At 40.3% G+C, this 27,580-nt stretch overlaps 2 protein-coding genes and 1 pseudogene across 6 annotated transcripts in view; 1 reads left to right on the top strand and 2 right to left on the bottom strand.

The window, feature by feature from the left end:
* The window catches only part of LOC111158069 (mast cell immunoglobulin like receptor 1), a 28,213-nt gene extending 18,014 nt beyond the window's left edge, over positions 1 to 10,199 (top strand). For 2 of the 3 annotated variants that reach the window (XM_022519881.1, XM_022519885.1), the window contains one exon: positions 2,476 to 3,187. The gene's annotated coding sequence lies outside the window, so the exon portion shown is untranslated. Of the gene's footprint in view, positions 1 to 2,475; positions 3,188 to 9,834 lie in introns of those variants that run through there. The other variant, XM_022519883.1, reaches the window with a different exon arrangement.
* LOC111158056 lies at positions 5,280 to 5,926 on the bottom strand (annotated as a pseudogene).
* Positions 10,200 to 10,213: 14 nt separating the features above from the next.
* On the bottom strand, positions 10,214 to 25,238 carry LOC111158068 (DNA polymerase gamma 2, accessory subunit). Of its 3 annotated transcripts, XM_022519877.1 has the most exons (8): positions 24,620 to 25,238; positions 20,312 to 20,438; positions 20,087 to 20,192; positions 18,864 to 19,037; positions 15,641 to 15,781; positions 13,578 to 13,658; positions 10,800 to 10,900; positions 10,214 to 10,417 (listed from the first exon to the last, which is right to left on the bottom strand). In XM_022519877.1, exons 1-8 carry the CDS (start codon positions 25,179 to 25,181, stop codon positions 10,252 to 10,254), a joined length of 1,458 nt encoding a protein of 485 aa, XP_022375585.1. In that variant the 5' UTR covers positions 25,182 to 25,238; the 3' UTR covers positions 10,214 to 10,251. The 3 variants fall into 3 exon arrangements, with proteins under 3 accessions (XP_022375585.1, XP_022375587.1, XP_022375588.1); XM_022519879.1 differs by lacking the exon at positions 13,578 to 13,658; XM_022519880.1 differs by lacking the exons at positions 13,578 to 13,658; positions 15,641 to 15,781.
* Positions 25,239 to 27,580: the final 2,342 nt, after the last annotated feature.

Raw genomic sequence — 27,580 nt, 5'->3', positions numbered from 1 at the left:
CCCTCCTCGCCCAGCTGCGACTTCCCGTGGCTTCTCTCTACCTGATGCCCCCCGCACAGATGTTCAGGCTTTCAGACTGGATTGTTCAGGAAGAGAAGAGGAAAAGGAAAGGGAAAAGGTCTACTGAGTTTTCATTTCAATAGCTACATTTTTGTCATGTCTATTTTAGCTTCACTTTGGGTCTTTTTCAAATCCATAGATTCTTGACATTTTTTTGTTGTTGTGAAATAGAGCACACATTATAAGAAAATGCATTAAAATAGACATGTACAGGTTGGTAAGTTACACCGAATGAACACTGCCCGCGGCCCAGACGCCCTCTGCATGCTTCTCCCCGCTCACAAACGCACCTCCCCGCCTTCACTACTCATTTAGGGGACTCAGTTCTTTGCTTTTCTTTATAGTTTCGCCACCAAGTTCGCATTCCTGAACACCATCTTTAGTTTTGCCTGGTTTGGAATTTCATGTAAATGGAATCATATAGCATTTATTCTTGTGTCGGGTTTCTTTTGCTCAACATTATATTTGCGAGATTTATCCTTGTTGGTACATGTAGTTGTAATTACATCTTCTATTACTAAATAGTATTCCACTGTTTGAATATACCGTAATTTATCCATTCTACAACTCACAGACATTTGGACTGTGGAAACTTTAGGGCTATTACAGTTATGCTGCTATGACCACTCTTATGCTATGAACATGTCTGCTGCTTCCCAAGTACATGCAATTATGCTGAATATGTGTAGGGATACAATGACAGGGTCACGGGGTTGATCCCCAATCTAAGTAGGCGATGCCATAATATTGTCCCAAGTGGTCCTATCCCCTCTTCAATCCCTTGAGCAGTGAGTTTCCATCCCCCTACATTCTCTCTCAACACTGGCACTGTCATTTTAATGTAACCATTCCTGTGGGCATATAGGGATAGCTCATTGTGATTTCAATTTGCACTTCCTGAGACTAATAAGGTTGAATACATTTTCCTACATTTATAGATCATTTGGATTTCTTTTTTTTTTTTTTTTTTTAAGATTTTATTTATTTATTTGACAGAGAGAGATCACAAGCAGGCAGAGAGGCAGGTAGAGAGAGAGGAGGAAGCAGGCTCCCTGCTGAGCAGAGAGCCCTATGCGGGGCTCGATCCCAGGACCCTGAGATCATGACCCGAGCCGAAGGCAGCGGCCCAACCCACTGAGCCACCCAGGCGCCCCTGGATTTCTTTTTTAATGAAATACCTGTTTGAGGCGCTCTGCCTGTTTTTCTAGGAGGTGTTTTGACTTTTTATTTATTAATAGTTGTTCTCGTACTCTGATACTTAATTTTTTACTGTCTTAATGTTGCCTTCTGATAAAAAGTAGTTTTAATTTTAAGAACTTAATTTGTCTACCTCTTCCTTTCTGGTGTTTTTTTGGGTGTATGTTTGTCCAGGTGAAGAAATATTTCCTCAACCTAAGGTCATATAAGTATTATCCTATATTACTATCTACTAAAGATTTTTCTCATTTACTTTTGTATTTTGGTTTACAATCACCCAGAATCATTTGTGTGTGTGGTATGAAATGAGCATCCTATCTCTCCCCACTCCCATGCATGAACATCACCAGCTCTAGCACTCTCTACTGAAAAGCTGTTCTTTCCCCCACTAAACTGCTATATCATCTTTGTTACAAATCAAATGTCCATATACATGTGGGTTTCCTTCTGGGCTTTAGACTCTGTTTCATTGTTCTACTTCTCTCTTTTGTGTCAGTACCATACTCGTTTTAATAAGTTTTGATAACTGGAAAAGCAGATTTTCCAATCTTGTTCTTTTTAAGAATGTTTTAGCTATTCTTGACCTTTTGTATTTCCAGTTGAATTTTAGAGGCAGCTTTAAAAAAAAAGAGTCAGCTTGTTATTTTCTTAAAGAAAAAAAAAAAATCCTGAACATGATAGGGATATCAGTTGATTGATATTGCGCTGAATTTATAGATCAATTTGGGGAGTATTAACATTTTTAGGATAGTGAGTGTTCCAAACAACAAATATCTCACTGTGTCTTCTTTGATTCTCTCAAGAGTGTTTTGTTATGGGGCGACTGGGTGGCTCAGGGGGTTAAGCCTCTGCCTTTGGCTCAGGTCATGAACTCAGGGACCTGGGATCGAGCCCCACATTGGGCTCTCTCCTCAGCGGGGAGCCTGCTTCCCCTACTCTCTCTGCCTGCCTCTCTGACTACTTGTGATTTCTCTCTGTCAAATAAATAAATAAAATCTTTAAGAAAAAAAAAAGTGTCTTGTTATTTCCTGCATGAACATCTCACACATCTTTTCTTAGATTTATTCCTAGGTCCTTGATAATTTGATTCTATGATAAGTTGTATTTTTATTTCATGTTGTTGATATACAGAAACAAAATCAATATTATTGTGTTTGATGTTATATCCCTTAGCAACCTTGCTAAACTCTCTCTTCAACTTTAATAATTTATCTAAAGATTTTCTTACAATCTGGAGACCAGAGGGCTACCACTGCTACTGTTACCATTGTCGCCTCTGCCACCAGAACCTCAGGCTCAACAGACACAGAACGTGGAACTCTGCCATGGAAGAAACCTGCTTTTCAGCGACCATCAACACCTCCCTTTTACTTTCCAGATCCCGTGCACGTGTATCTAACTGGAAGATATTCACCACCATACATTCCCCAGCAATAAGGGAATTGTAATGTTTTTAGGTTTCCAACCCCACCATATAGGACAGAGGGTTATGATGAGGTTTAAGAGAGCCACTCAAAATATCTTCTACATGAGCCAAAATTTCAGTTGAGAGTGAGGGTGAAATAAAAACATTTTAGGACAAAGACGGAGAAAGAGGTTTTTCCAATTGCGTTCTCACTGAAAGAACTACACGATGTACTGAGAGAAGAAAAGTGAACTACAGATAAAGAGTGTAGGATTCAAGAAGCATACAGAAAACATAAATGACACAAGGTGGGGGAGAGGGAGAGGAATGTGTCCATAAGATTTGGAACCATCATAAAGCTAACATGATGTTCAAAGTGTGGTTTTGGCACACGGCTGAACAAGTAGAACAATGGAATAGGACAGAAAGTCTAGCTATAAATCTGAACACACATGGGAAAAATATGGCATTTTAAACCAATGGGGAGGGGCGCCTAGGTGCTCAGTGGGTTAAAGCCTTTGCCTTTGGCTCAGGTCATAATCTCAGTGTCCTGGGATCAAGCCCTGCATCAGGCTCTCTGCTCGGCAGGGAGCCTGCTTTCCCCTTTCTCTCTGCCTGCCTCTCTGCCTACTTGTGATCTCAGTCTGTCAAATAAATTAAAATAAAATAAAATAAAATAAACCAGTGGGGAAAAGATGAATCATTCAATATATTGTAAAAATTGAGAATCACATTAAAAAAAGTTGGACCCCCTACTTTATTCTCTACAGTGAAATAAAGTCAGATAGGTCAAATGTTAAAATATCTCAAAATAAAGCCATAGAAGTGCTAGAAGAAAATAGGAGGAACTTGAAAATAATCTTTAAAAATAAAAAATAAACTTAAAAAAAAGAGGGGAAGGCTTTTCTAGGTATGACTCACAATTCAAAGACATCAAGGATTGTTAAATTTAATTAGATGACTCATTTTAAAATTACATTTAAAAATCGTAAGTTAAGCCAAAAGAATTAGTAGGGGAAATATTTTTAACCCACATCTCACATAAAGTTTGAAGTTCCATAATATATAACAAGCTCTTATAAATTATTGAAAAAGCAAACAAACAAACAAAAAACCCAAGCCACCAATAACTCAATAGAAAACTGGGAAAAGGTGGTACCTGCAGGGTAACATGAGGCAGCACAAAGCCTTGCGGGGAGGACCAGCTGCCCCTTCTGCTCCCAGAGCTGATGGATTACAACCGAAGGAGACTGCCTTCTCTCAGCGATGCTTCTCAGGAAGGATGTAAAGGAGACCTAACCAGAGGAATGATCAACAGTTCTGTGATGCCTGAAACTCACTGTTTACTCCTTTCTCCTTTTCACCCTCGAGGGACATGGACTATGCCCTCAGCCCTTCCCCGATACACCACACCAGAGGTTGTAACTGATTTACAGGTTAGAAAAATTAAACACCTAAGGACTACAATGATCTCCAAGCATGCCTCTGTGGCCCCTCAAACATCCTGTGGGGAAGGATGCAGATGGAGAAGGGCCAGATTAAGATGCTCAAAGACCAGACCCAGTGCAGGGGCTCCTCTTGCTGGGTCTAAGAAGGGTACTGCGACCTATCTTGTCCTGGCTGCCATCACCTGTCAGAGCTCCTTAACAGGCCTCCCTGCTTGCCTTCTGTTCCTCTGCCTCCCATTCCCATGATAATCTTTTCAAAATAACAGTATGTCCCTTCTCTACTCAAAGCATTCTCTCCTGCCCCAGTGGCTTCCAGAAGACTTGCTGTGCCCACCATGGCTCTAAGTGATGTGGGTCCTGACCACCTCTCTGACCTCATCTTCTACTCATCTCCCCTCTGCTCACCTGCTCCAGCTCCCCTGGCCTTTCTGCTCCTTGGTCACTTCACACCTTTTCCCTTCTAAGGGCCTTGGCACTTCTCGTCCCTCTGTCCTGGATGCTCTGCCCCAGATCTTAACACATCTGGCTCCTTTGTATCGTTCAGCCTCAATGTGAAGGTCACATGCTCTGAGCTTCCTGACCACTTAGGAAAAGCACACGATCTCAGCCATGATCTAGCACATCAACCTGTCTAGTACCTACAACACTATCACTATTTGAAATTACCTGAAATTGTCCATGTGCCTACCTGCTTAGTGTCTGTTCCCACCTATCTACCCCCTAGAAAGGCCTATCTTGTTCACCACTACATCCTCAGTACCTACAGTCCCTGGGACTTAGGTGCTCAAAAAGGCCTTTTGGAATGAACAAAATGAACAAATATATAACACATACAATAACAGGCCAGGAGCAACTATCTGAAAGAAATTTCTCCCATGCTTCCTTACAGGAAGACGTGGTATATAACATAGCCAACAAGTGCCTTCAAGAACTCTCTTGTGGTGGGGTGCCTGGGTGGCTCAGTCGGTAAAGCCTCCGACTCTTGGAGAGAAGAAAACTATCCTATATTTCTATATTTTGCTCATTAATGATCGTTAATTATCTGGACAAGAGACAGAGACGGAGGTGCCACCACAAATTCTCAAGAACAAAGGGCACAAGTTTGTTCTTTCTACTGTCTGTGTCTGAGGTACCATCCCTAAGACCCCCTATCAAAGAGTGGAAGGTAGCTACAGGGACTCGATTTGCTTCTGAACCTTTTCTAGAGCTTTTCTGTCCAGCTGCCCCTGACGAATGATGACAAGGCAAGCCAAGACCAAGGCAAGCCAAGACCAAGGCCACACCCACGACTGGTCCCTTCAAATTTTCAGAATTAAGTGTTGTTCCGTCAGAGCTGAGAGGCAGCTTTTGAATTCATTCCTCTTAGATGAGCTGCCTGTGATTTTCTCCACATACCCGGTCCACTCAGGGGTGGTTTTAGCCTGGGAACCAGAGCATGGCGCACATTCCCCTGCCGCCACAAACTCTCCACCGGCCAGCACGGCCAATCTGAGGTGCACACTGACAGCTTCTCCCTGCGCACAGGAGCCTCGGCTTGGCAGAGAGCGTAGGAGAAAGCGCAGAGCAGCCGCCAGAGGTGGCAGCCCTGGGGGCAGTCGCGCCTCCCTCCGCCGGCAGGCACACAGCGCTCAGGCAGCCACACAGCGCTCAGGGTCGCGCGGTCCGGACAGAGGGACTTGGGAGGCCGGTCTCGAGCTTTGTTTCCACGGCAGCCTTCAGGAAGTTCCAAGTCGGCGCAAAATGCTGAGCCTGCCCATGAGGGCAAAGGCATGACTGGGACATCCCCATGGCCACGGCAAGAAAAGCCAACACGCATTCGTTGGACTGGGCTGGGAACTCCCTTCTTCAGGCCATGCGGCCCTCCGGAAAGGCCAAGGGGCACACGGCTTAGCGCCCCGTCACTTCCGGGCTGTCCTGGCCGCCGCCATCTTGCCCGGCGGAGGATGCCCTCAACTTTTTAAAAAAATATTTTATTTTAGAGAGAGTGAGCAAACGAGCGAGCGAGAGCCTGTGAGCAGGGGAGGGGGGTAAAGAGCAGAGGGAGAGGGACAAGCAGACTCCCCGCTGAGTGCACAGCCTGACGCAGGGCTCCATCTCAGGACCCTGAGGATCACGACCGAGCTGAAATCGAGTCCGATTCTTAACCGAGTCACCCAGGCACCCCTCAAATGTAAACTTTTCAGTAAGCATATGGTGGTCATACTGGTATGGCAATTCTGAGACTGCCATAGTTAAAGTGAGATCAAGCAAATGAGCAGTTGTGGGGCGTGGCTTTCTAATTTTATTATTACCCTCAATATTTTTTAAAAATATTTTATTTGAGGGGCGCTTGGGTGGCTCAGTGGGTTAAAGCCTCTGCCTTCGGCTCAGGTCATGATCCCAGGATCCTGGGATCGAGCCCCGCGTCGGGCTCTCTGCTTGGCGGGGAGCCTGCTTTCCTTTCTCTCTCTCTGCCTGCCTCTCTGCCTACTTGTGATCTGTCAAATAAATAAATAAATAATCTTTAAAAAAAAATATTTTATTTGAGAGAGTGAGATAATGAGAGAGCACAAGCAGGGGACAGGGGGAGGGAGATGCAGGCTCCTCACTGAGCAGGGAGCCCAATGTGAGGCTCAATCCCAGGACCCCGGGATCATGAGCTAGCTGAAGGCAGAAGCTTAACTGACTGAGCCACCTAGATGGCCCAGCCTCCTCAGTATTCTTGAGAACTGGGATTTTGGAATATGATAAAAGAATTTCAGTAAAAACTCTGTAGTACTAAAAGGCACGAGGGGACATTTTTAGGGTGATGGAAATGTTCTATATTGTCACTGTGGTGGTGGTTACACATTTACCAAAACTCATAATTTGTACTTGTATGTAATTGTACTTGAAATAAATAAGTCTATTAAATATATCTCAAAGCTGATTCTCACACACATACTGCAGTGCTGAATTTAAATATAAAGTACTTATGTGAATTCATGACTTTTTTTTTTTTAAGATTTTTATTTATTTGACAGACAGAGATCACAAGTAGGCAGAGAGGCAGGCAGAGAGAGTGGAGGAAGCAGGCTCCCCTCTGAGCAGAGAGCCAGAAGCGGGGCTTGATCCCAGGAGCCCAGATCACGACCTGAGCAGAAGGCAGAGGCCCCAACCCACTGAGCCACCCAGGCGCCCCCATGACTTTTTTACTTCAGGGGAAAACACACACACACACACACACACACACACACTGACTTTTTTACTTCAGGGGAAAAACACACACACACACACACACACACACACACACACACACACACACACACACACACACACACACACTTCCTAGTACTAAACAATGAAGAGGCCTAGAAACAAAGAACACCTTCTAACAATGAGCATCCCCAATAGCCAATTCAGCCTCCAAATACTATTTTCCATTAAAAGGAATCAGGGCTTTTTACAGAAATTCTGAAATATGCAAACTCTGTTTCAGACATTAGATACAAAGGAACCTATTAAATACTCCTGAAGTGGGGCGCCTGGGTGGCTCAGTGGGTTAAAGCCTCTGCCTTCGGCTTGGGTCATGATCTCAGGGTCCTGGGATTGGGCCCCGCATCGGGTTCTCTGCTCGGTGGGGAGCCCACTTCCCCCCTTCTCTGCCTACTTGTGATCTCTCTCTCTCAAATGAATAAATAAAATCTTAAAAAAAAAAATACTCCTGAAGTTGTGTCAAAAGGACTCCAGGCCAACTTGAAGAGGCTCCCACCAGCCAAAGATAGGACAATTTGAACATCAAAGAGAACTTTAAAGGGGACAAATCTGCATTTATCCTACCTCTCTCATACTTCTAAGCAAGCAATAGAGGTTTATAGAAATAGAAATACTCGGGGCACCTGGGTGGCTCAGTGGTTAAGCCTCTGCCTTCGGCTCCAGTCGTAATCTCAGGGTCCTAGGATCGAGGCCCGCATCGGGCTCTCTGCTCAGCAGGGAGCCTGCTTCCCCTCTCTCTCTGCCTGCCTCTCTGCCTACTTGTGATCTCTCTCGCTCTCTCTCTGTCAAATAAATAAATAAAATCTTAAAAAAAAAAAAAAGAAATAGAAATACTCTAGCTAATGAATGAAGAAGAGAATCAGAATATTGCCGTTTTGTTACCTCTAAAGAACCGACTGACCTAAGCATGGTCAAGGGCTGCTGGCATCCCCAAAAGAGAAACCACCAGACATGACTGCCTCCTGATGGGAGAGCACAACCTAGGAAAAATCTTGTCCCCCACAATTAAACTTGAAACTGATTAAGCCTTTGGATTCTACTTCCAAATCCATAGGTAATTACATATAGAGAGGAACAGGTTAAACTATCACGGGGGTGCAAAAAGCAAAATCCAAACAGTGACAAACCCTGTAACAAGCAACCCAATTTCTTAAAGAGAGAGAGAGAGAGAGAGAAACTAAAAGACCTAATGATCAACTTCAATTTTATGAAATTATGAGACAATGGAAAACCAAGTAGATATCTGATACTAAAGAACTGTTTTTTAAAAACTTTTTATTATGAAAATTCTCAAACATGCACAAAAATAAAAAGACAATACAATGAACCCTCATGTACCCATCACCCAGCTTCAACAACTCAGAGATACTATTGTTTTTTATCTATATTCCACCACTTTTTAAAAACTGGAGAATCTTAAGGTAAACCTCAGATATCATATAATTTCACTCAAAAATATTTATATATGGGGACGCCTGGGTGGCTCAGTTGGTTAAGTGGCTGCCTTCGGCTTGGGTCATGAGCCCAGCGTCCTAGGATCGAGTCCCAAATCGGGCTCCTTGCTCCACAGGGAGCCTGTTTCTCCCTCTGCCTCTGCCTGCCACTCTGCCTGCCTGTGCTCTTTCTGTCTCTCTGACAGATAAATACATAAAATCTTTAAAGAAAAAAATATTTACATATGTGTCTCTTTCAGATAAGGATTAAAAAAAAAAGCTATAATACCATTATCACACATCCAAGGAAATTGTCAATAATTCCTTAATATCATCTAGCGTTAATTGTTTTAGGTGTGATAGTGGTTAACAAAAGACACTTAACTAAAATACTTACAAATGAAATGAGAGCTGCAGTCTGCTTCAAACTGATAAGGAAGGATGGCTGTTGGGTGGATGAGGCAGGATGTCCACAGGTTGATGGATACTGGTGCTAGGTGACAGCACTTGGTATTAATTACACTATTCTTCGTATGTTTGGAATTTTTGTCAGGTGAGTAATGATAGTATAATTAACACAAACATAAGCAGCACATAAAAGTTCAAAGATTTCTTTTAAATATACCTGTTAGAACCAGACACAAAATACACTGTAATAATGCCATTTAATATTTATTTTATCTTGTTTTTAAAAAAATCAATAAATGTTCTAATTTCTTAAAGTTTAGTTTTGGGTTAATCTTCAATATTTGACAGTACACATGTGGCAGATTCTAAAAAGACTCCATCTTTCCTGATAAGAAAACCCACTTCAGGAAAGGGTTAAGACACTACCAAAGCCCTAAGGCATAAACTGTGTTTGATCCAAATAAATCATGATATTCTCATTCCCTCAGGCAGTGACTGGCCTAGGGATAACCAGGTGACCCAGTTCTGACCAATGAAATGTGAACACGTCTTCTGACTGGGATGACTGAGAAAGCTTTTAGTTTCCCAGTTAAGAAGGGAAGAGTTTTGGCCAGTTAACTCTTATCTCTTTGATTTTCTTCCTAACTAGAATGCGGACAAGAAGGCTAGAAATATAGCAACCACCTTGTGACTACAAAGCAGCAAGTATGAAAATAAAAGCCAACATACCCAAGATGGTAGAACAGAAAGGTATCAAGAGCCTGGGTCCCTAACTATAGAGGAAACAATTACACCAGCTCTGGACAGTCTACGCCCACCCCTCTAAGACTTCTTGTTATGAGAAAAACAAATTACAATCTGCTTAATCCAATACAGTGGGATTTTTGTTTCTTGTAGCTGAACACATTTCTGATAGAATGGAATCCATTAAGAAATATAAATAATAAAAACTGAATTAAAAAAGCACCAAAAATGTTCACTTCATAAGAATAAAGAGGCTAAAACGAATCTAACATAAGACAATCAAATTAGGAAAGGAGAATATTTATTACACAAATATTAAAATCTATACATTCTTAGCTGATGATATATACTTGACCAAAAAATCTTTTACTTTGGATATATGCATCATTTCCTTCATTGTGGTGTCTCTACTTCTCAGATGTATTAACCCATTCTCCAAAGTAGCTTCAGTAATCAAAACTGTGAACAGGATACTCATTTCATCATATCTAAGGAAAAAAGTAGTTGAACAAAATACATGAGCACAAATATAAACTATAAAGTCACCATATTACCAGCTTCAATTACTTTAGAATCCAGCCACTTTCCAGAGTCACAAAACTCAAAAGCAGTGTTTTTGGACCAAAAACACTTTTTAAAAGTATCTGAACCATATACAAACTAAATTTTTCAGAAAGTTTCTCTAACTTATTGTAATAAATGAAAAGTCACCTCAACACATAATTTGGGGTAAATTGTATTTTATATATATATACATATATTATATATATATATTTACATATATTTAGAAGAGATTTCTGTTACTCATAAAGAAACACACCACCAAAAACTCTGAACACATGGTTTTAGTGACAAGAAAGACAATCTTACTTTGAGTAAAGTTGTTCCAATGAGGACTGCACAGTTTCCATATAACCAGGCCACACAGAAATTCCATTTTCTAGTAATTCATTAAATAACCCTTGACAGACCTAAGGAAAAAATAGAAACAATTCAAATACGAATGAAGTAAAAGTAGCCAAAATGATTACCCTGTTTTGGGGAAACCACAAATCACCTTATTCAGTCCTTAACACAGAGCATGAATTCTTTTAGTTATGTGATCATATTGTTTACAATTCATACACTGGATACTTACAAATAGCATACTTCCTCTAAAAATGAAGAAATTAAGCACTGCAAAGCTACTCTATGCAAATCCTCCCTAAGAGAAAATTTTATATAACAGATACAAGCATTTTTGTCATCATCATTACCCTTCAAAACTCGAACAAAACAGATTCCATCAGAGAAAAACACTAAGTGCAAAGGGCTATGCTAACTGTGCGCTCCTCTGAGAGCTGGCAGCTGAGCCCCAGGGTTACACCCCCAGTTGGGAAGAGAAGAGCCAACCAGTAAAGGAAACAAAGGAGGAGTAGCCAGACAAGTAGGAGGAAAATGAGGAGAGTGGTGTTCCTGAAGCCAACTAAAGAAAACATTTCCAGAGAATGGTTTGTTTCAGTGGGAATGCTGGACACAAAACCTGACCGGAAATACAGAATAATGAGTAATATTACACAATAAACTTTACTGTTTTCTTCACACGCAATGGTGAAGCAAAATGGCAAAAATTTTAAACACCCCTAACAACCCAGAGCTAAAAGTCTAGAGCAGGATTTCTCCCCTTCTGCACTGCTGACGCTGGGATGTTTAGCAGCATCGTGGCCTCCCTGAGATGCCTACAGCACTCCCCTCCCCACCCCACCTCCCCACCAAAAATGTCTCCAGATGGCCCTGCAGGGGAGGGTGGCTGCGGTGGGTGGGGGAGGGTAGCCTGAGCTACAGCACTGTTTCTCAAACTTCAGGGAATATTGGAATCCCCTGAAGGGCTTGTCAAACACAGGTTGCTCTGCTGCATTACCAGAATTTCTGATCCAGCAACTCTGGGGTGAGGACCAACAATGTGCATTTCTAACAAGTTCCCAGGGAAAGACCAATGGGTGTGAAGGGACTTGATATTTGGGGATAGTTGAGAATATAAATATTTACACAATAAACGTTTGGTTTATTATTATTATTAAAATTACTTTATTATATTATTATATATTTGGTTCATTAGAAATATTTTATATTTATTTTTATATTTATATATAATATAAATATATATTTAATGTGTAAATATATATATTTATATATTTGCACAATAAACTGGTTTATTATTATTCAAATTATTATATTATATTATATTATATTTATTATTGTTATTAAAATTATTAACAGAGAAAAATAAACATCACTGTAGATTTTAAAAATTAGTGGGTGACAGCAAGAACATCTGCTTTTCCTACTGGAAGGCAGAAGAGAAGTAGCTCTGGCCCAAGTAAGGAAATGGGAACGCCTACACCATGAGAATACGAACAGGGGCAGCCAATCTGGAAACAATCTCACTGACAATAGTGAAATTTAGGATACGTGTCCATTTTATCCAGAAATCCCACCTCCATGTATATAACCACCAAAACCCTTATATGGCCCAGAAGGTTCTGTCCTACTACTGAGGAGAGAAAAGCTAAAAATAGAATGAGATATATAACATACTCCCTTTTGGTAAATTAAAAACACCCAAGGAACAAAATACTACTATGTTCTTATACATAGATAAAACCAAAACAAGACCTGTAATTGCAATGACAAAAATTTAGGGAGCAGAGTTCTTTTTTATCCTTCAAGCAAAAAGAACCCACAAAACAACAACAACAAAACCCCCAAGGACCTTCTACCTACAAGGGTCTTCAGGAGGCTGCCACAACCCTAGGTGGAAAAGTGGAAATTAAACCACCACCTTCCCTTCCCCTGAGTGCACTATCCCCACCTTCCCAGACCTCTCCACAGGAGCCTGAGGAAGAAAGTTGGGTAGATCTGGCTAGTGTCCTCACTTAGGTGCTGGGTGGCTCTGAGTCACCCAGGACCCAGGCATGACTGCTGAAGGGGTTTCTGGAAAGAAACTAAAACCACCCTCCTGGCTTCCCAAGAGTGTTTAATTAGACCAGATAGATTAGAAGAACCAAAATAAGGTACCGATCTAGAACCTGTACTTATACCAATAAATATCAAAAAAGTGTGAGGTTAAAAATGTAAGCGGGCAAGAAATAATTCACTAGAATTATGTTTGTACATAAGTTGTACAAACACTTGGATTACCAAAACTCTGTGTACTCATTTGAAAAGGCATCTATGAGTAAGCATGACTTTAACAACAAAATCACTGAGCTGTATATAGCTTCTTTTATATACTATGCTTCATATAATCTACAATAAACCAGAGTATGTATACATAGCTATTTAATTAAATTTTTAAAAAAGCAAACGAATCAAAATTTTACAAGGTAAGTTACTTATTTGAAGTAATAGTTTTATTTATTTATTTTAAAAGATTATTTATTTATTTGACAGACAGAGATCACAAGTAGGCAGAGAGGCAGGCAGAGAGAGAGAGGAGGAAGCAGGCTCCCTGCTGTGCAGAGAGCCCGATGGGATGCGGGGCTCGATCCCAGGACCCTGGGATCACGACCTGAGCCAAAGGCAGAGGCTTTAACCCACTGAGCCACCCAGGCGCCCCTAAGTAATGGTTTTATTTAAAATCATGATACTAAAACTCATTTGACCCACCTGTCTTAATTCCACCGTTGGGCCTCTTCCCACATCCAAAGCAACCTTAACAGGGGCTAAACAAGGGTGAAGTTTAAGTACCTAAAGCAATTTAAAGAGAGGGGGGAAAATGGATGGCACATCTTGTTTAAATCTAACACAGGCACTATCAAACATGGAGCTTTCTAAACTGTAAAAATTGCATGTGAAAACGGAAGCTAGCTGAGGTCATAAATCGTGTAATGATGTGTTCAGCTGGCTATATCCAGCTGCTCATTGATTTCTCCACTTAGATGTTCTGCAGAAGTAAGTTCACTTGATACTCTCTCATTTTCTGACGACTCCATTTTCCCTCAATCCAAACACCCCTTCCTGGTATCATTGCTTTCCCTACCCAGCCCCAGCCAAGGGACTCGTTATTCGAACTTTCTCTTGCCAAAACCTACCACTCTTCTTACTCATCCATCCACTCAACAACTGGGTGGCTCCTTGGTGCCAGAAACAGTTCTAGGTACTAGGTTCATAACTCCTTGCCCCTCATGGTGGGGATGGGGAGATAATAAACAAGTAAATAATATGCTTGAAGGTGGTAAGTGGTTAAAAAAAGGTTGGTGGGGGAGGAGATAGGAAATGCTGGAGGGGCGGGTTGGAGAGGTTTTTTTGCAATTTTAAATAAGTTGGTAAAAGGTCTGAGGTTGACAGTTGAGCAAAGACTTGAGAGGTGGTTGTGGATCCTGGAGGAAGAGCATTTCAGACAAAGGGGAGAACCATGACAAAATTCTGAGCTGGAAGCATGACTGACATTTTCTAGAAACAGCAAAGGGGTCTGTGCTGTTGGAGCAGAGAGTAAGGTGGGGGCTGGAGGAGGAGGTCAAAAGGGAATGGTTTTGTAAAACACTTTAGGGGCTTTGCCTTTTCCTCTGAATCAAACAGGAACTCAGTGGAGTGTTCTAAGCAGTGGGGCAAAGTTACATGTACCTTTTAAAAGGGCCACTCGGTGCCAGTGGGAGGGGATGGTGGTGGCATTGATTAGAGTGGAAGGAGGGCAAGTGGTAAAAAATGGTCAGATTCAGGATATATTTGAAGACAGAGTCAAATGGTTTTTGCTGATGATTTGGATGTGGGGTGTAAGAAAAGAAAGGATCCCTCATTTGCTATATATCCTATAAACCCAACCCTAGAACGATTCTATAATGTGACCTGCTTTATGGGCATATCAGGCTAAATGAACACTGCATGATAAACTACTCAGCTATGCAAAGTGGTACTACAAATTCATGGTTTCCAAACCCAACATGTTGAAACTTTTGATTCTGGGCAGCTCCCTTTCACATTCAGGGGAATATGAACACTCTAAATTCTGGCCACTTAAACCTCTATTCCTCCACATTTTAAGCTAATCATCCTGCTTTCTAATTCCCTAAGGAAATAGAGGATATGAGGAAAACTTCCTTCAAAGTGTATTTATATCTACACCATCATTTCTCTTCTCTGTGCTTTCTCAAATAACTCCTTTTCAGGACCAATCCCTCCACTGGTGTTCTTGTTCCTGTCTTGACCCTTCATGTCTCTAAAATCTCGCTCCATTAGTCATTTATCTTCTTTCCTGTGGCTTCAGTCCCTCTTCTCTCTTGATTTTGAGCCCATAAACATGTCCTTGACTCAGGCCCCAAGATAGCTCCTGTGATCTAGTGAATAGCCACTTGGGGTCAGACTAGAAGCAGAGAGGTCAATACCACAGTCTTGGTAGTCTGACATATTCCTGCTTAACACTCTGATGCAAATAAATGGAAGCCACCGAGTGAAAGGCTCAGGGGCTAAGAATCAGAGATTGCTCTCTACCTGTCTGCCAGGATCAAAGAGAAATGCCTCTGGGATTACCCAATAGGAATATCTTGCTCTATTCTGTGAGAACCTGCTTATTACTCCCGTGGCCAGGTTCTAAAAAATGAAAAATGGTAAAAGAACCTGCACTGAAAGAAATTTATTATTCATAAGTTTGTGTTAAGAAACCAAGCCCACTAACGTACAAGGGAAAAACATCTTTTTAGCTTCCCAAGTTTATCTCTGAAAATCAAAAGCACCTTTCTATGAAGATTCTTTTTCCTTGTAAAGGAGTTCTCTGTGAGCTGGAAAGAATCGTAGAGGTAAGCCAGCACACCTCGGTCCAGATTTCCAGTAACAGATAAAACATATGGAACCACATTTTTTCGTCCATCTCGGCCCTTCACAGAAAAGTAGAACAAATATACAGACTGTTAGCAGAGCTCTCTCTTAAAACTACAGACTCACAGAATCAGAACACAAACTTACAAATTCATTCTACAAAGCCTTCACTCTGGGCCAACCTGTGCTAGGCAGTGGACCCACAAAAATGGGTCTGACATACTCCCTGCTCTCAGGGAGATTAGGGTGTAGATCAGTGAGTCTCAACTGGCTATGTATTAGAATTGCTTTGAATTTTAAAATGTAAAGGTTTTATGCTTGGGCCCCATTCCTAGAGATTCTGAACTACCTGGATAGGAGTGGGACCTCAGCATCACTATTTTTCCAAAGGTCCCTAGGTGAGCATTATAATAAAGAGGATAATATTATAAGAAAGTTCAGCAGGGCCCTTAGAGAAAAAAATTGGTATGTTTAGGGATAGGGGTTTGGAGTATAATCTCTGGAAATATAAAGTTTTTATAATAAGCAAACCTCTTTTAAAAACCAGGTTTGGGGTATTTACTTTAAGGCTATAATTAAGAATATAAAATATACCATAATGCACAATATAAATCAGGGATTGATAAAAACACTTATTACTGCCTTTCTTTTAAACTGATAAAGAATCACCTAAATCTTTTTCAATGTCAATCCTAAAAATTTAAAAGGTTTTGCATATAAACAGTTCTGCCTTCATTCTTTTTTTTACTGTTATCACAGTCATCTGAACATTCATGTAATTCTCTAATACTTAAAAAAAAATTTGTCAATCCTCAACTTCTATTAATTATCCATGATTAAGCACAGTCTTCATTAACACATATGTATTGTTTTATTATTATTACTATTGTTATTAAATATTTTATTTATTTGACAGAGGGAGACAGCAAGAGAGGGAAGAGGAAGAAGCAGGCTTCCCTCTGAGCATGATCATAACCAGACACGCGACTTGATCCCAGGACCCTGAGATCATGACCTGGGCCGAAGGCAGACGCTTAATGACTGAGCCACCCAGGTGCCCCTGTGTTGGCATTTTAAACCCATTTTAATGGCATATGGTACTGTAAAGATTAATGTAAATTTGTCCTCAAAAGGCAGTACTCTTAAAATAAGACAAAATCAGAAAGGGAGACAAACCACGAGAGACTCTTAAACTATTGAAAACAAACTGAGGGTTGCTGGAGGGGAGGTGGGTGGGGGGATGGGGTAACTGGGTGATGGGCATTAAGGAGGGCAGTGGGTGTTACATGCAACTCATGAATCACTAAATTCTACCTCTGAAACTAATAATAACATTATGTTAATTGATTTTAAATTTTTAAAAAAGGCTGTAGGAGATCTGGTATCAGGGTTGATCTTTGCATAAGAATGGTAGGGAGTTTGGTTACATACAAGAAATGAAAAAATCAACATACTGAAGATACTGGGAGCCAGGTTGCGGTCAGAGAACAGAATTATAAATTTGGAAAGAGGTAAAACTAGAATAAACTTTGTGGCATTAGACTAGAACTTGAAGAACTGGTAGGAACTCCTAGTTTTTAATAATAGGTAAATATAGACACAGAGTTAAGTGTGTAAATATATACATATAAGCAATTGCCTCCAAATATTTCCTAGCTATGTCCACAGAAAGGGCCCAGGAGCAATGATACCCAGTTGCAAAGAGTACACCTAGAAGCAAAATCTCAGACTTTAAATACATTTTCCTCTAATAAGAATTAAGGTTCCTCGGAGAAATGGCTGACTGCACAGTCAGACCAAGAAACAAGATGATCTCGGAATAACGAGTTGCTGCAAAAGATAGGAAGTGCTCAGAGAATGACCAGGATATGTCAAAAGGACACTGGCCAAGTTTAGGACAATTTTAGCATCAAAACAAAATTCCAACTCATGGAGAAAAATAGGACTCTGTAAGCCCATAAAAAGAAAGAGAGTGAAAAGCTCATCCCCACAGTACACTGTTGATAAATAAATCTAAAAGAAATAATGAAGTAATAATAAAATTAATAATAATAGGGAACCTGGGTGGCTCAGTTGGTTAAGTGACTGCCTCTGACTCAGGTCATGATCCTAGAATCCCGGGATCGAGACCCACATCGGGCTCCCTGATTGGTGGGGAGTCTGCTTCTCCCTCTGACCCTCTCCCCTTTCATGCTCTCTCTCTCTCAAATAAATAAATCAAATCTTTAAAGAAAAAAAAAATTAATAATAATAATAAAAAAAAAAGATACCACTTGGCAACCCTCATAGTAATCACTGATCTGCCCAAGAATCACCAAGGTATGCTGCAACTGGTAAGTTAAAATGTGGTCAGAAACAAGTTATTTACCTAGTCTTAAAATGTCTGCCACAAAAGACTTACCAATGACTTACTAATTAATAAGTACAAAAATCTGTCAACTTTACATTGGAGAAACCTGGTAGCACTATCTTAACCAAGAGATAAAAGTGAACATTGCCAGTAACAAATATGGTATCATGTGCCTCCTGATATGATGCCTGAGAACAACACCATTTCTACGGTATTCCTAGCAAAAATACATAAACCATAAGAATACATGACAGAAACTCAAACTGAGGGACATTCCACAAATTAAGTGCAAAGGCCTACATTCTTCAAAAATGTCAAAGTCATAGGTTGCCTGGCTGGCTCAGTCCATAGAGCAGGTGACTCTTGATCTCTAGCTTGTGAGTTCAAGCCTCACATTTGGTGTAGAGATTACTTAAAAATAAAATCTTTAAAAAAGAAAAGGTCATGAAAGACAAGATAAAATGAACTATTCATTTGAAGGAGACTAGAGTTATGACAACTATGTGAAATCCTAAACTGGATAATGGACCTATGAAAGGCATTATTAGGATAATCGGTTACATCTGAAGGATTATATGGATTGGATGATAATAATGGATGACTGGCACATTCTTGATTTTGATGGCTGTGTTGTGGTTACAAAGGTGATTGTCCTTGTACTTCAGAAATATATACTATAGTAATAAGAGGTCATGGGGCCCTGTGTCTGCAACCTGTTCTCAAATGTCTTCAGAAATGATCAGTTAGAGAATCTGGGTAAAGGATGGATAGGAGCTCAAGGTAAAACATACGTGTAATTGAGACTCATTTCCAGGACACGTGTGTAAAAGTTCACGGTCTCCTAGATTCCACAGGGTCTCTATTGGCTCCTTTCCCCATGGGAAGTTGTAATAAAGTTGGTTTCCTTTTCGTCCCTCTTCGTCCTGACAATCACTGCTGCTGAAGTTAGACGGACTCATAGCAAACTGGAGAAGAAAGTTTGTTTTATTAATTTATGAAACTAAAGATTAAAAAGTAAAGTTGCCTGAGACTTTTATGTGGCAACTGAATGAAACCGGTCAGGTCCCATATAAAAACTATGAAGTTCAGTTAAATATGAGCAAATGTATTGCTAAAAACACAGTTTTTAGCCTGGAAGAACTACAGAGAAAAACTATTGGGAGTGATCTAGCCTTTTTTGGGCCAGTTAATAAGAAGGGAAGGTGACCATAAACTAAGAGGGATAGAGAAGAAAGTGTATACTCACCATTCTTATCCTCTGAATAGTGTGACTATTTGTGATTATTCTACTTAACTGAGTGGTTGTTTGAGGATTTTAAAGAATTGGAAAAAGACAATGGTGAGCCACAAATACAATACCTATTTCAACTCTTTCTTCTTCAGCATATACTAAAACTTGAAAATAGATCACAGAACCATTTTCCAATACAGAGAATTCATGGACAGAGGCAGGGAGCAAAGATTGAAGCTTTAAGGGTATGCAAAGGTCAAACTCTACACCTGCCAGGAATGCCAGGGGAGGCAGCTGAACTCTATCTCAAATGCAAAGGCTTATCCACAAAAGCTTTTGAATGAGAAAGACATCAACAGATATCTTTACCAAGGTAACTTTTTATATGGAACAAAGAAAATCATTACAAAGAGGCTTTTATTTGTACTTATTGATTTACTAGAGCTGTCTCTTACAAACATAACATAGCCCCACATCAAATAAAATTTCATTTACTTATTAATTTATTTATGATTTTATTTATTTATTTGACAGAGACAGAGAGAGAGAGAGAGCAAGAGCAGAGGGAGCAGCAGGCAGAGGGAGAAGGAGAAGCAGGCTCCCTGCTCAGCAGGGAGCCTGATGTGGGACTGGATCCCAGGACCCTGGGATCATGACCTGAGCTGAAGGCAGACACTTAACCGACTGAATCACCCAGGCGCCCCAAAATTTCATTTATTGTACAGAAGTATTATCTCTGACACACTAAGACGCTTCACCTATTAATTATTAAATTAAGGGTACCTTTCTCCACCACAGGAGTCGATGACGTAACCAGAAATCAAGCCACTGGCCTGCGGTTCTTGCTGAAGTAAACCAAACCAGTGAAGCCTCAGTCTTCTCACCGATTCTTTGGATATCAGAAATATCAGACAGTTACTTACTCAAAGATTATATAATTTATCCTAGAGTGAAAGTGACTGGTTCTTGATTAAATACAAGGCAAAGTTATCTGCCATTTTTTGGTACCTTTTAACACCAGCAGGTGTCTGCTTAGTATCAGAAACAGGATGAAAACACACTCCAATCTGGGCAAGGCCAAAAGGTAGTCTCTTGTTTACCAGGTCCAGGCAATTAACATAGTGCTCCAAAGCACCTGTCAGAAGATAAATTTGTCACTATGTAAATCTATTCTATAAACCCAAGTCATGAGGGTCAGTTTATAAACAAATTAATATTATAATAATGTTAACACAGCAGTACAAGTAGCGCAGAACTATTCAGTCAGGTTGATTACGACTTAGTTTCCCCACAACTTTTTAGTTTGATTTTCAAATCTATAAGAAAGTTGATAGTACATAAATACCTGTACTCTTCAGCTAGATTCACCAACTGTCAACATTCGCCACATTTTCTCCTTGTTCACCCCAAAACATTTCAGCATGTGTCTCCTAAAATTATTCTCTGTATACCATTACACCATAAAATTAATCATAATACTGTAATTTTATATAACATATGGTCGATATTCTATTTTCTCCAATTGTCTCCCAAATGTCATTTGTTGTTGTTCTCTTTTTCCCTAATTAAGGCTCCTGCTCTGCATTTTGATTACTTCTCTTTAATTGCTTTTTTTTTTTTTTTTTAAGATTTTATTTCTCACACAGACAGACAACCAGAGAGGAAACACAAGCAGGGGGAATGGGACAGGGAGAAAACAGGCTTCCCACTGAGCAGGGAGCCCGATGTGGGGTTCGATCCCAGGACCCCGGGATCATGACCTGAGCATGGTTAAGACAGACACTTAACCACTAAGCCACCGAGGTGTCCCATCTTTAATCTCTTTTATTCTGGAACATTGCCCCTGATTCCTCCCTCCCTTTCTAACTTTTAATGACTCTGACTTGTGGTTTCAGTCTAGACCAGTCATACTCAAGATTTGGCTGACTGTTTCACTCACTTGGGTAAATCATTTTTAGCAGAAATAAATACTCCATAGTTGATGTGTATGTCTTCTTGGATTCTAACAAATAATATCTAAATTCTAAAAAATAATATCAAATTATTGCATATTAATGAAACTAAATTTGATTACCTGGTTAGGTAGTGAATATCCATTCCCCAACACTATCCTGCTCAACAATCTCCCACCCAACATTTTAGAATCCACTGATCATCCTGCTTGAATCAATTATTATACTGGGGATTACAAAATCACAAAATGGTGATTTTTCTCTTTCCTTCCACATTTATTACATAGCTTCTGTGAAAAAAATAAACTTTCTCTACCTCCTTCCTCTACCAGCAGCCTCAACTACTTACTTTTTTGATTAACACAATAAATTTTTAATTTTAATGTGTTATGATCCATTACCATTAATACTTAATATTCAGTTTGTCTCAAATTTAGCCGGTGGAAGTCTCCCTCAAGCCAGCATCTGTGTCCTTTCGACGTGACCTCACCAGTCTTCAAATGTTTCTTTGCTTTCTAACACCATAAAATTTCTAACACCATAAAACTCATCTTGTGCTTTCCCTGCCCCAGACCTGGGATAAGCCATTTCTCCAAGCACTGGTTCATTTTAGAAATAAAAATGTGGGTACTAAGTGTGTTCACTGCTATTGTCATTACTTATAGGACCTTTCAATGAAGAAAGTTAAGAATAATGTTTTTTTTTAATTAGGAGGTCATACTGATACTGCTGATTCAAATTTAACATTGCAAAGTTTATCCTTGTCTTCCTTCATATTGTATCTCTTTTTTCACAGTGAAAATTAATTCATTTTCATTAACATTAATTTCATTAATTAACATTAATCCATCTATTTGCTTTATTTTACAACATATTTGAAACAGCTTCAGAATTATAATTCCAACATTTCTATATGGAATAAATCTAAGTTCAAGATTCCATTGTAGTTCTTTATGCACTTAGATTATGTCCCACTAAATGACAGCATTGTGTTTAACTTACTTGAGATTTCTGCTTCTGGTAATAAATAGTAGATCAGCAAGATAGGAAAAGGTGGTCAAGAAACTTTAAAAAAAAAAAATCTGCTTCAAGCCTGAGCTATCTATCAAGGCAGTAAGGACTTGAGGGTCCAAAATATGGAGAGAAGGGAGGAGCAGAGAGGTGAGCCCAACATTTAGTGCTGCTTTTCTAAATCTCAGTTAGCAGAGCTGAGAAGCTTCGTGACATCTTAAGCTTAGGACTGGGAAGTACAAAAACTATAGTTCCTGACTCCTCAAGGAGGGACCCTGGTAAACACCCCAGCCTTTCACTAGGGACACTCAAAGGGATACAATTTAGCAGTAGAGATGAAAACCCTGAAGACCAGTCTCCAATAAACTTAATCCCAATGCTCCCACTCTATGAGGCGTCTGGTGGCTCAGTCGGCTGGATGAGTGTCTGCCTTTGGCTCAGGTCATGATCTCAGTGTCCTGGGATTGAGTCTCACATGAGGTTCCCTGCTCAGTGGGAAGTCTGCTTCTCCTTCTCCCTCTGCTCCTCCCCACCACTTGCGCTCTCTCTCTCTCAAATAAATAAAATCTTAAAAAAAGATAGCTCCCACTCTAGCTGCCTGCCAAAAGCAAAAAGTAAATCCTCCCAGGAAGAATAAACCACCACCCAGAAGCTCAATTTATCTCTACAATTTATATACAAATTACACAGAAGAGCAGGAGAGAAGTCCAAATAACCAAAGGCCCAGAGAAAAACAGAATTATCTGAGTTATTGGATGCAGATTCTTTAAAATGTGACTGTGTTCAAGAAAGTAGATGGCAAGATGGGGGAAAAGTCTAACATATGTAATTTGTCACACGACAAAGGAAAATGGGACAATAACTATATCTAGAAATATAATGGCTGAGAATTTTTTAAAAAACTATTCATAAGTAGAGCTTATGAGTTCAGTAGTTCAGACATGAAATAAAGAGAGCAAGGACCTTGAGAATAGAAAGTAGTAGCAAACTGGGTAATTCTAAGCTAAAAACACTACTTAACTCAAGGATTCTCTAAATAAGTGGTTTTGCATTTCCTAAAGGAAAGAAAATGTCTAATATATCAATGTGTATTTTGATGAATGGACATCTAAGCAAGCTAAGTTTCATTTGCCCCCCCCCCTTTTTAAAAAGATTATTTTATTTATTTCAAACAGAGAGAGCACGAGGGGCGGGGGTTGTCAGTGGCAGGAGAAGCAGACTCCTCACTGAGTAGGCAGCCCAACATGGTGTTTGATCCCAGGACCCTGAGCTGAAGGCAGATGTTTAACTGACTGAGCCACCCAGGTGCCATTAAATTTCATTTTCTAATAGAGAAGAAAAGATCAATTTGTTTTGAACATGGTAAAAAGCAGTGATTTAACTTGCCCCAAATAAAGACATCACGGAATAATTAAAATAATACAAATCAAAACTGTCACAAATATTCACCAGTTTCCTTTATTAAGGAAATTTTTAAAGAGCTATAAAGTGGGTACTAATTTTCAGAGAACCATGGATATTGGTTAAATTAGTGCCATTTAACTAACACAGTAAGGATAGCATTTTGCAAAGATGAGATGCTGTGATGGCAAGTCTGTACTATAAAGAACTTGAATTTTTTTTCTTCTTCAGAATCTCTGCGATCGTGTTCTATTTGACTTTAAAGGCAAATGATGGGGGTGCCTGGCTGGTTCAGAGGAGCAGGTGACACTTATCTCAGGGTTGGGAGTTCCAGCCCCAACCCGAGTGCAGAGATTACAAAAATAAATTTTTAAAGGCAAATGGTGCCCCATAACTTTCTGTGTATTCACTTAAGAATCAGTTATAAAGCTTAATTAGTCCTACCTTTTTTTTTTTTTTTTTTTTTAGTTGACACAAACATCACTTAAAGGGCTCTTCAAACAAGAGTGTAGATATGTTTTCAGTATGAAAAATTGGGGGGAGGGAATTTTTTTTGCTCTAGAAGAATGAGCTCTTGATTAGCCTATTGTGTGTAAAACTTAAAGAGTAACTGTGGAAGTATTTACCAACATCTTGGTAACGACAAACAAATGATTCACATGATTTAATTTACCCCTAATTCTAGGGCTGCTCAATGGAACTTCAGGGTTGCCCCATGAAATTAAAGAGCGTCACCTGGTCCTTCAAGCCAGATTCTTTAAGGAACAGTAACTATTCCAGAGACCCCTTTTCTCCTTGGTAAAAACACTGTCAATATACCCAACTACTTCAAAAAGATGAGAACCAGATAATTTCCTTTTTACGTGAATAAAGGACCAGTTGCAATCCGCGAAATCTAGCAAGTCTGCCATTCCACCCCATCTATTTTGAAGCATGAAATCGTGAAGCATACCGTGAAGAAGGTTCTCCCGTAGTTTCCCAGAAGTTTTTAATAAGTTTTCAAGAAATGCTACTAGCTGTTCCTTACTCAGCTCTTTGTCTTGCAAGATCTCCCGTAGAGTTTCTGCTGAAACTAACCTGAAGGCACTGTCCCCAGGCAGCGTAGGGCCAGGCTCGTGATGGAGGGCATCTACCGGGAAGACCTGCTCCCTGAACACCACCACCGAGGACCACCATTCTGCTGCCAGGTTCTTCCGCAACTCAATGCCCAAGGGGCCAAAGCCGGGGTGGCACCCGCTCAGAAGAGAATGTCGGCTAAGCTGCCGCTTGCTGCCACTGAAGAAATGCCTTCTCTGACAGATCTCTACCAGCTCCTCGGTCCCCTCACTGGACTCAGGGGCTTCGATCGGCTCGCTCCCCCGAGGCAGCTCCGCGTGCGACCTCACGGGCACTCCGAAGGAACTACTCCCTTCCATTAACGGCTCGGGCTGCCCCCCATCCACTCGACCTCCAAAGCCAGACAACAGACACCTGCACACTTTCTGGCAGGCCCTGACTGCTGCGCCAGAACGCATCGCCCTTGGGAGTTAAACAACACAGTCTTCCACTAACCGGTTGATGCCGGGAAACTGCCACAGTCGCCCGGGAGGCAACTGCGCAGGCGCGACGGAAGTGACCAAGCGAGCGGCCGGCCACACCCACGGAAGCGCGTCACCGTGTTCCGGCTGCAGCCGTCGCGGGCCCTGCCCAGTTGTTAAGGCTAAAGCCGACCTCGTACCGCTTCTAGCCTCCATTAAGTTTGGCCCCTCTAATTGTTAGGATTTTAGCACCCGTTGAAGGTCATTTCTCCTTTTCACTGTCACGCTGTACTGGGAGTCAGCTCTGCTTCTCAATTTTTTGCACATCACATCAAAATACTTAAGCGTTCCCCAAATAATTTAAATACACCTTTTCAAATTTAAGTGTTCGCGAAAATAAATCAGTTCCCACTAAAGTCTTAGCCCTTTGTGGTGGTTTAAAGACCCAGGCCTTAGCTGTACCTCATCATAAACGCTGCCGCCATGTTGCCTACTACAGGAATGGGGGGATGGGGCTGTGGCTGTGTGACAGCAAACAGGGATGGGCTTTACAGCAGTGCTTCTACCGCGCCCCCCCGCCCCGAATATTTTTATAAAGGAACCCAAAGATTTTAAGCAAGCCGCCCAGGTGAATGTGGAGGCACGTTAATAATCTCTAATATAAAGGCAATTTTCCCTACCACAGAACCCTTCTACATGACCATGTGATTACCTGTTTTAAGACAGATCCAGGATTACCTAAGCAGGCACTTGTGACCTCACAAATTTTCATTCACACTCAACCCTCAGAACTGCCCAATTAGTGGAAAATGGCACACCCCAGAGGAAAAGCCCATGATTCCTACTCCTAGCTCCCCTTAAAAGTGGTTAGGGTAAACTTGAAAAATTAATGCAGATACAAGCTACTAGATTCTATTCATCTACCAACAAGCAGTTTATGGAGGACTTTCATCAATTTTAACTACTGTTAATTCATTAAGTGTAACATGTTGCAGGACAGGCTACACAAGCACATGTGCAGGAGTTTGTAAAACAAAACAAAAACCAAAAAAAAACCCCTTTAAGACCATTTTGCCAGAGAACAATTTTGTTAAAAAATTCTATCTAAGTTCTATTAAAAGCTGGGCTCTATTATCGTGTTTTCCAATCAGGAAATACACACCAGGGAAGAGGCCTATACACAAATAAATAAAAGCGAGAATGGGGAGAAAAATCACATTTATTAGTTCAGACAACCACAGGCTGGACACAACACACATGCTAAAAAGTGGACTGTCTTAAAACTTACTTCAAAGGTAAATAGGTAAATGTTTTCCACAGCCCCACAATCATTTCAATAAATGTTTACAAATTAAAAGGCCGTTAGACATTAAACAGTAAAATATGTAATAAATACTCCAACCTACCCCAAAAGCTTCTTATAAGTTAAAAGTCATAATGAATTTGACTAACCATGCTATTGAAAACTGTTTGAGTCACTGGAGAGACTGAAATCAGTTTTCAATGTATTAGTCCTAAAAATACCACTTCCCCATCCCCTACCCCAAGCAAATTCTAGTTTTACATTTTAGAGATAAGGCATTGACACCAATTAAAGCCTCAGTATAATAATCAGAATTTAAATGAAGCCTCATGAAGACCTCTCCTCTCCTGACAAAAAGGAACATATACCAGACTCTCTGGGAAGACATCCAGACCTATTTCTAGTCATTACTGAAATGAAGTATTAGAAAGGTTGGTGAGCCAAAGTTAAATCTGAAACAACACCCCCTCTTCCCATGACCTTTCTAGCAATAAAAAACCATGTTGACCAAGTAAGATGACTTGTACAATAGTCACTGTGCTTTTGGTTATGGTGCTTCCTCTTGGTTAAACATTAACTTCGACGGGATTTTGTTTGAATATTTATAGACCCTCCAGTTTGAAGTCCCCTAGAGTTCCCTGAATTATCATTAAGACATTCATGATTCCCAGTGTAACTACAGTTAAGTGCCCCAAGAGCCTGAAAACTACAATCTATACAGATTCAAACTTAGCTCTTGGCCAAAGATCTTAAAAGGTGTGAAGTCTTTTAGCTTTGTTCACCATTTTGGTAATTTACAATAGAGCCAAAAGCAAGAATATAAACTATTCTGAAAAAGCAAGTTATTTGGAGCTTTAATGATAAAATTTTTTCAAAGGAATAAAGTCCATCCATGTTGCTCTCACACTTGAGCAGTTTGAGGGTGGGGCTATACAGCTGATTTCCCTATTTTAATCTCACTTCACCATTCTGCTAACCATTAGGCTATTAAATGACTCACCTGATGAGGTACTGACAGAGAGCCTTAATGCAATTTAGCCTACAACTGTAAATTTACTCAATCTCATTTTAATCCTTGCAATATAAATAGATC

This window comes from Enhydra lutris, unplaced genomic scaffold (assembly GCF_002288905.1).
Source record: "Enhydra lutris kenyoni isolate GAN:26980312 unplaced genomic scaffold, ASM228890v2 scaffoldscaffold57, whole genome shotgun sequence".
In the NCBI taxonomy this organism is placed as follows: Eukaryota; Metazoa; Chordata; class Mammalia; order Carnivora; family Mustelidae; genus Enhydra; species Enhydra lutris.
This window is presented reverse-complemented; position numbering and strand designations above follow the sequence as displayed.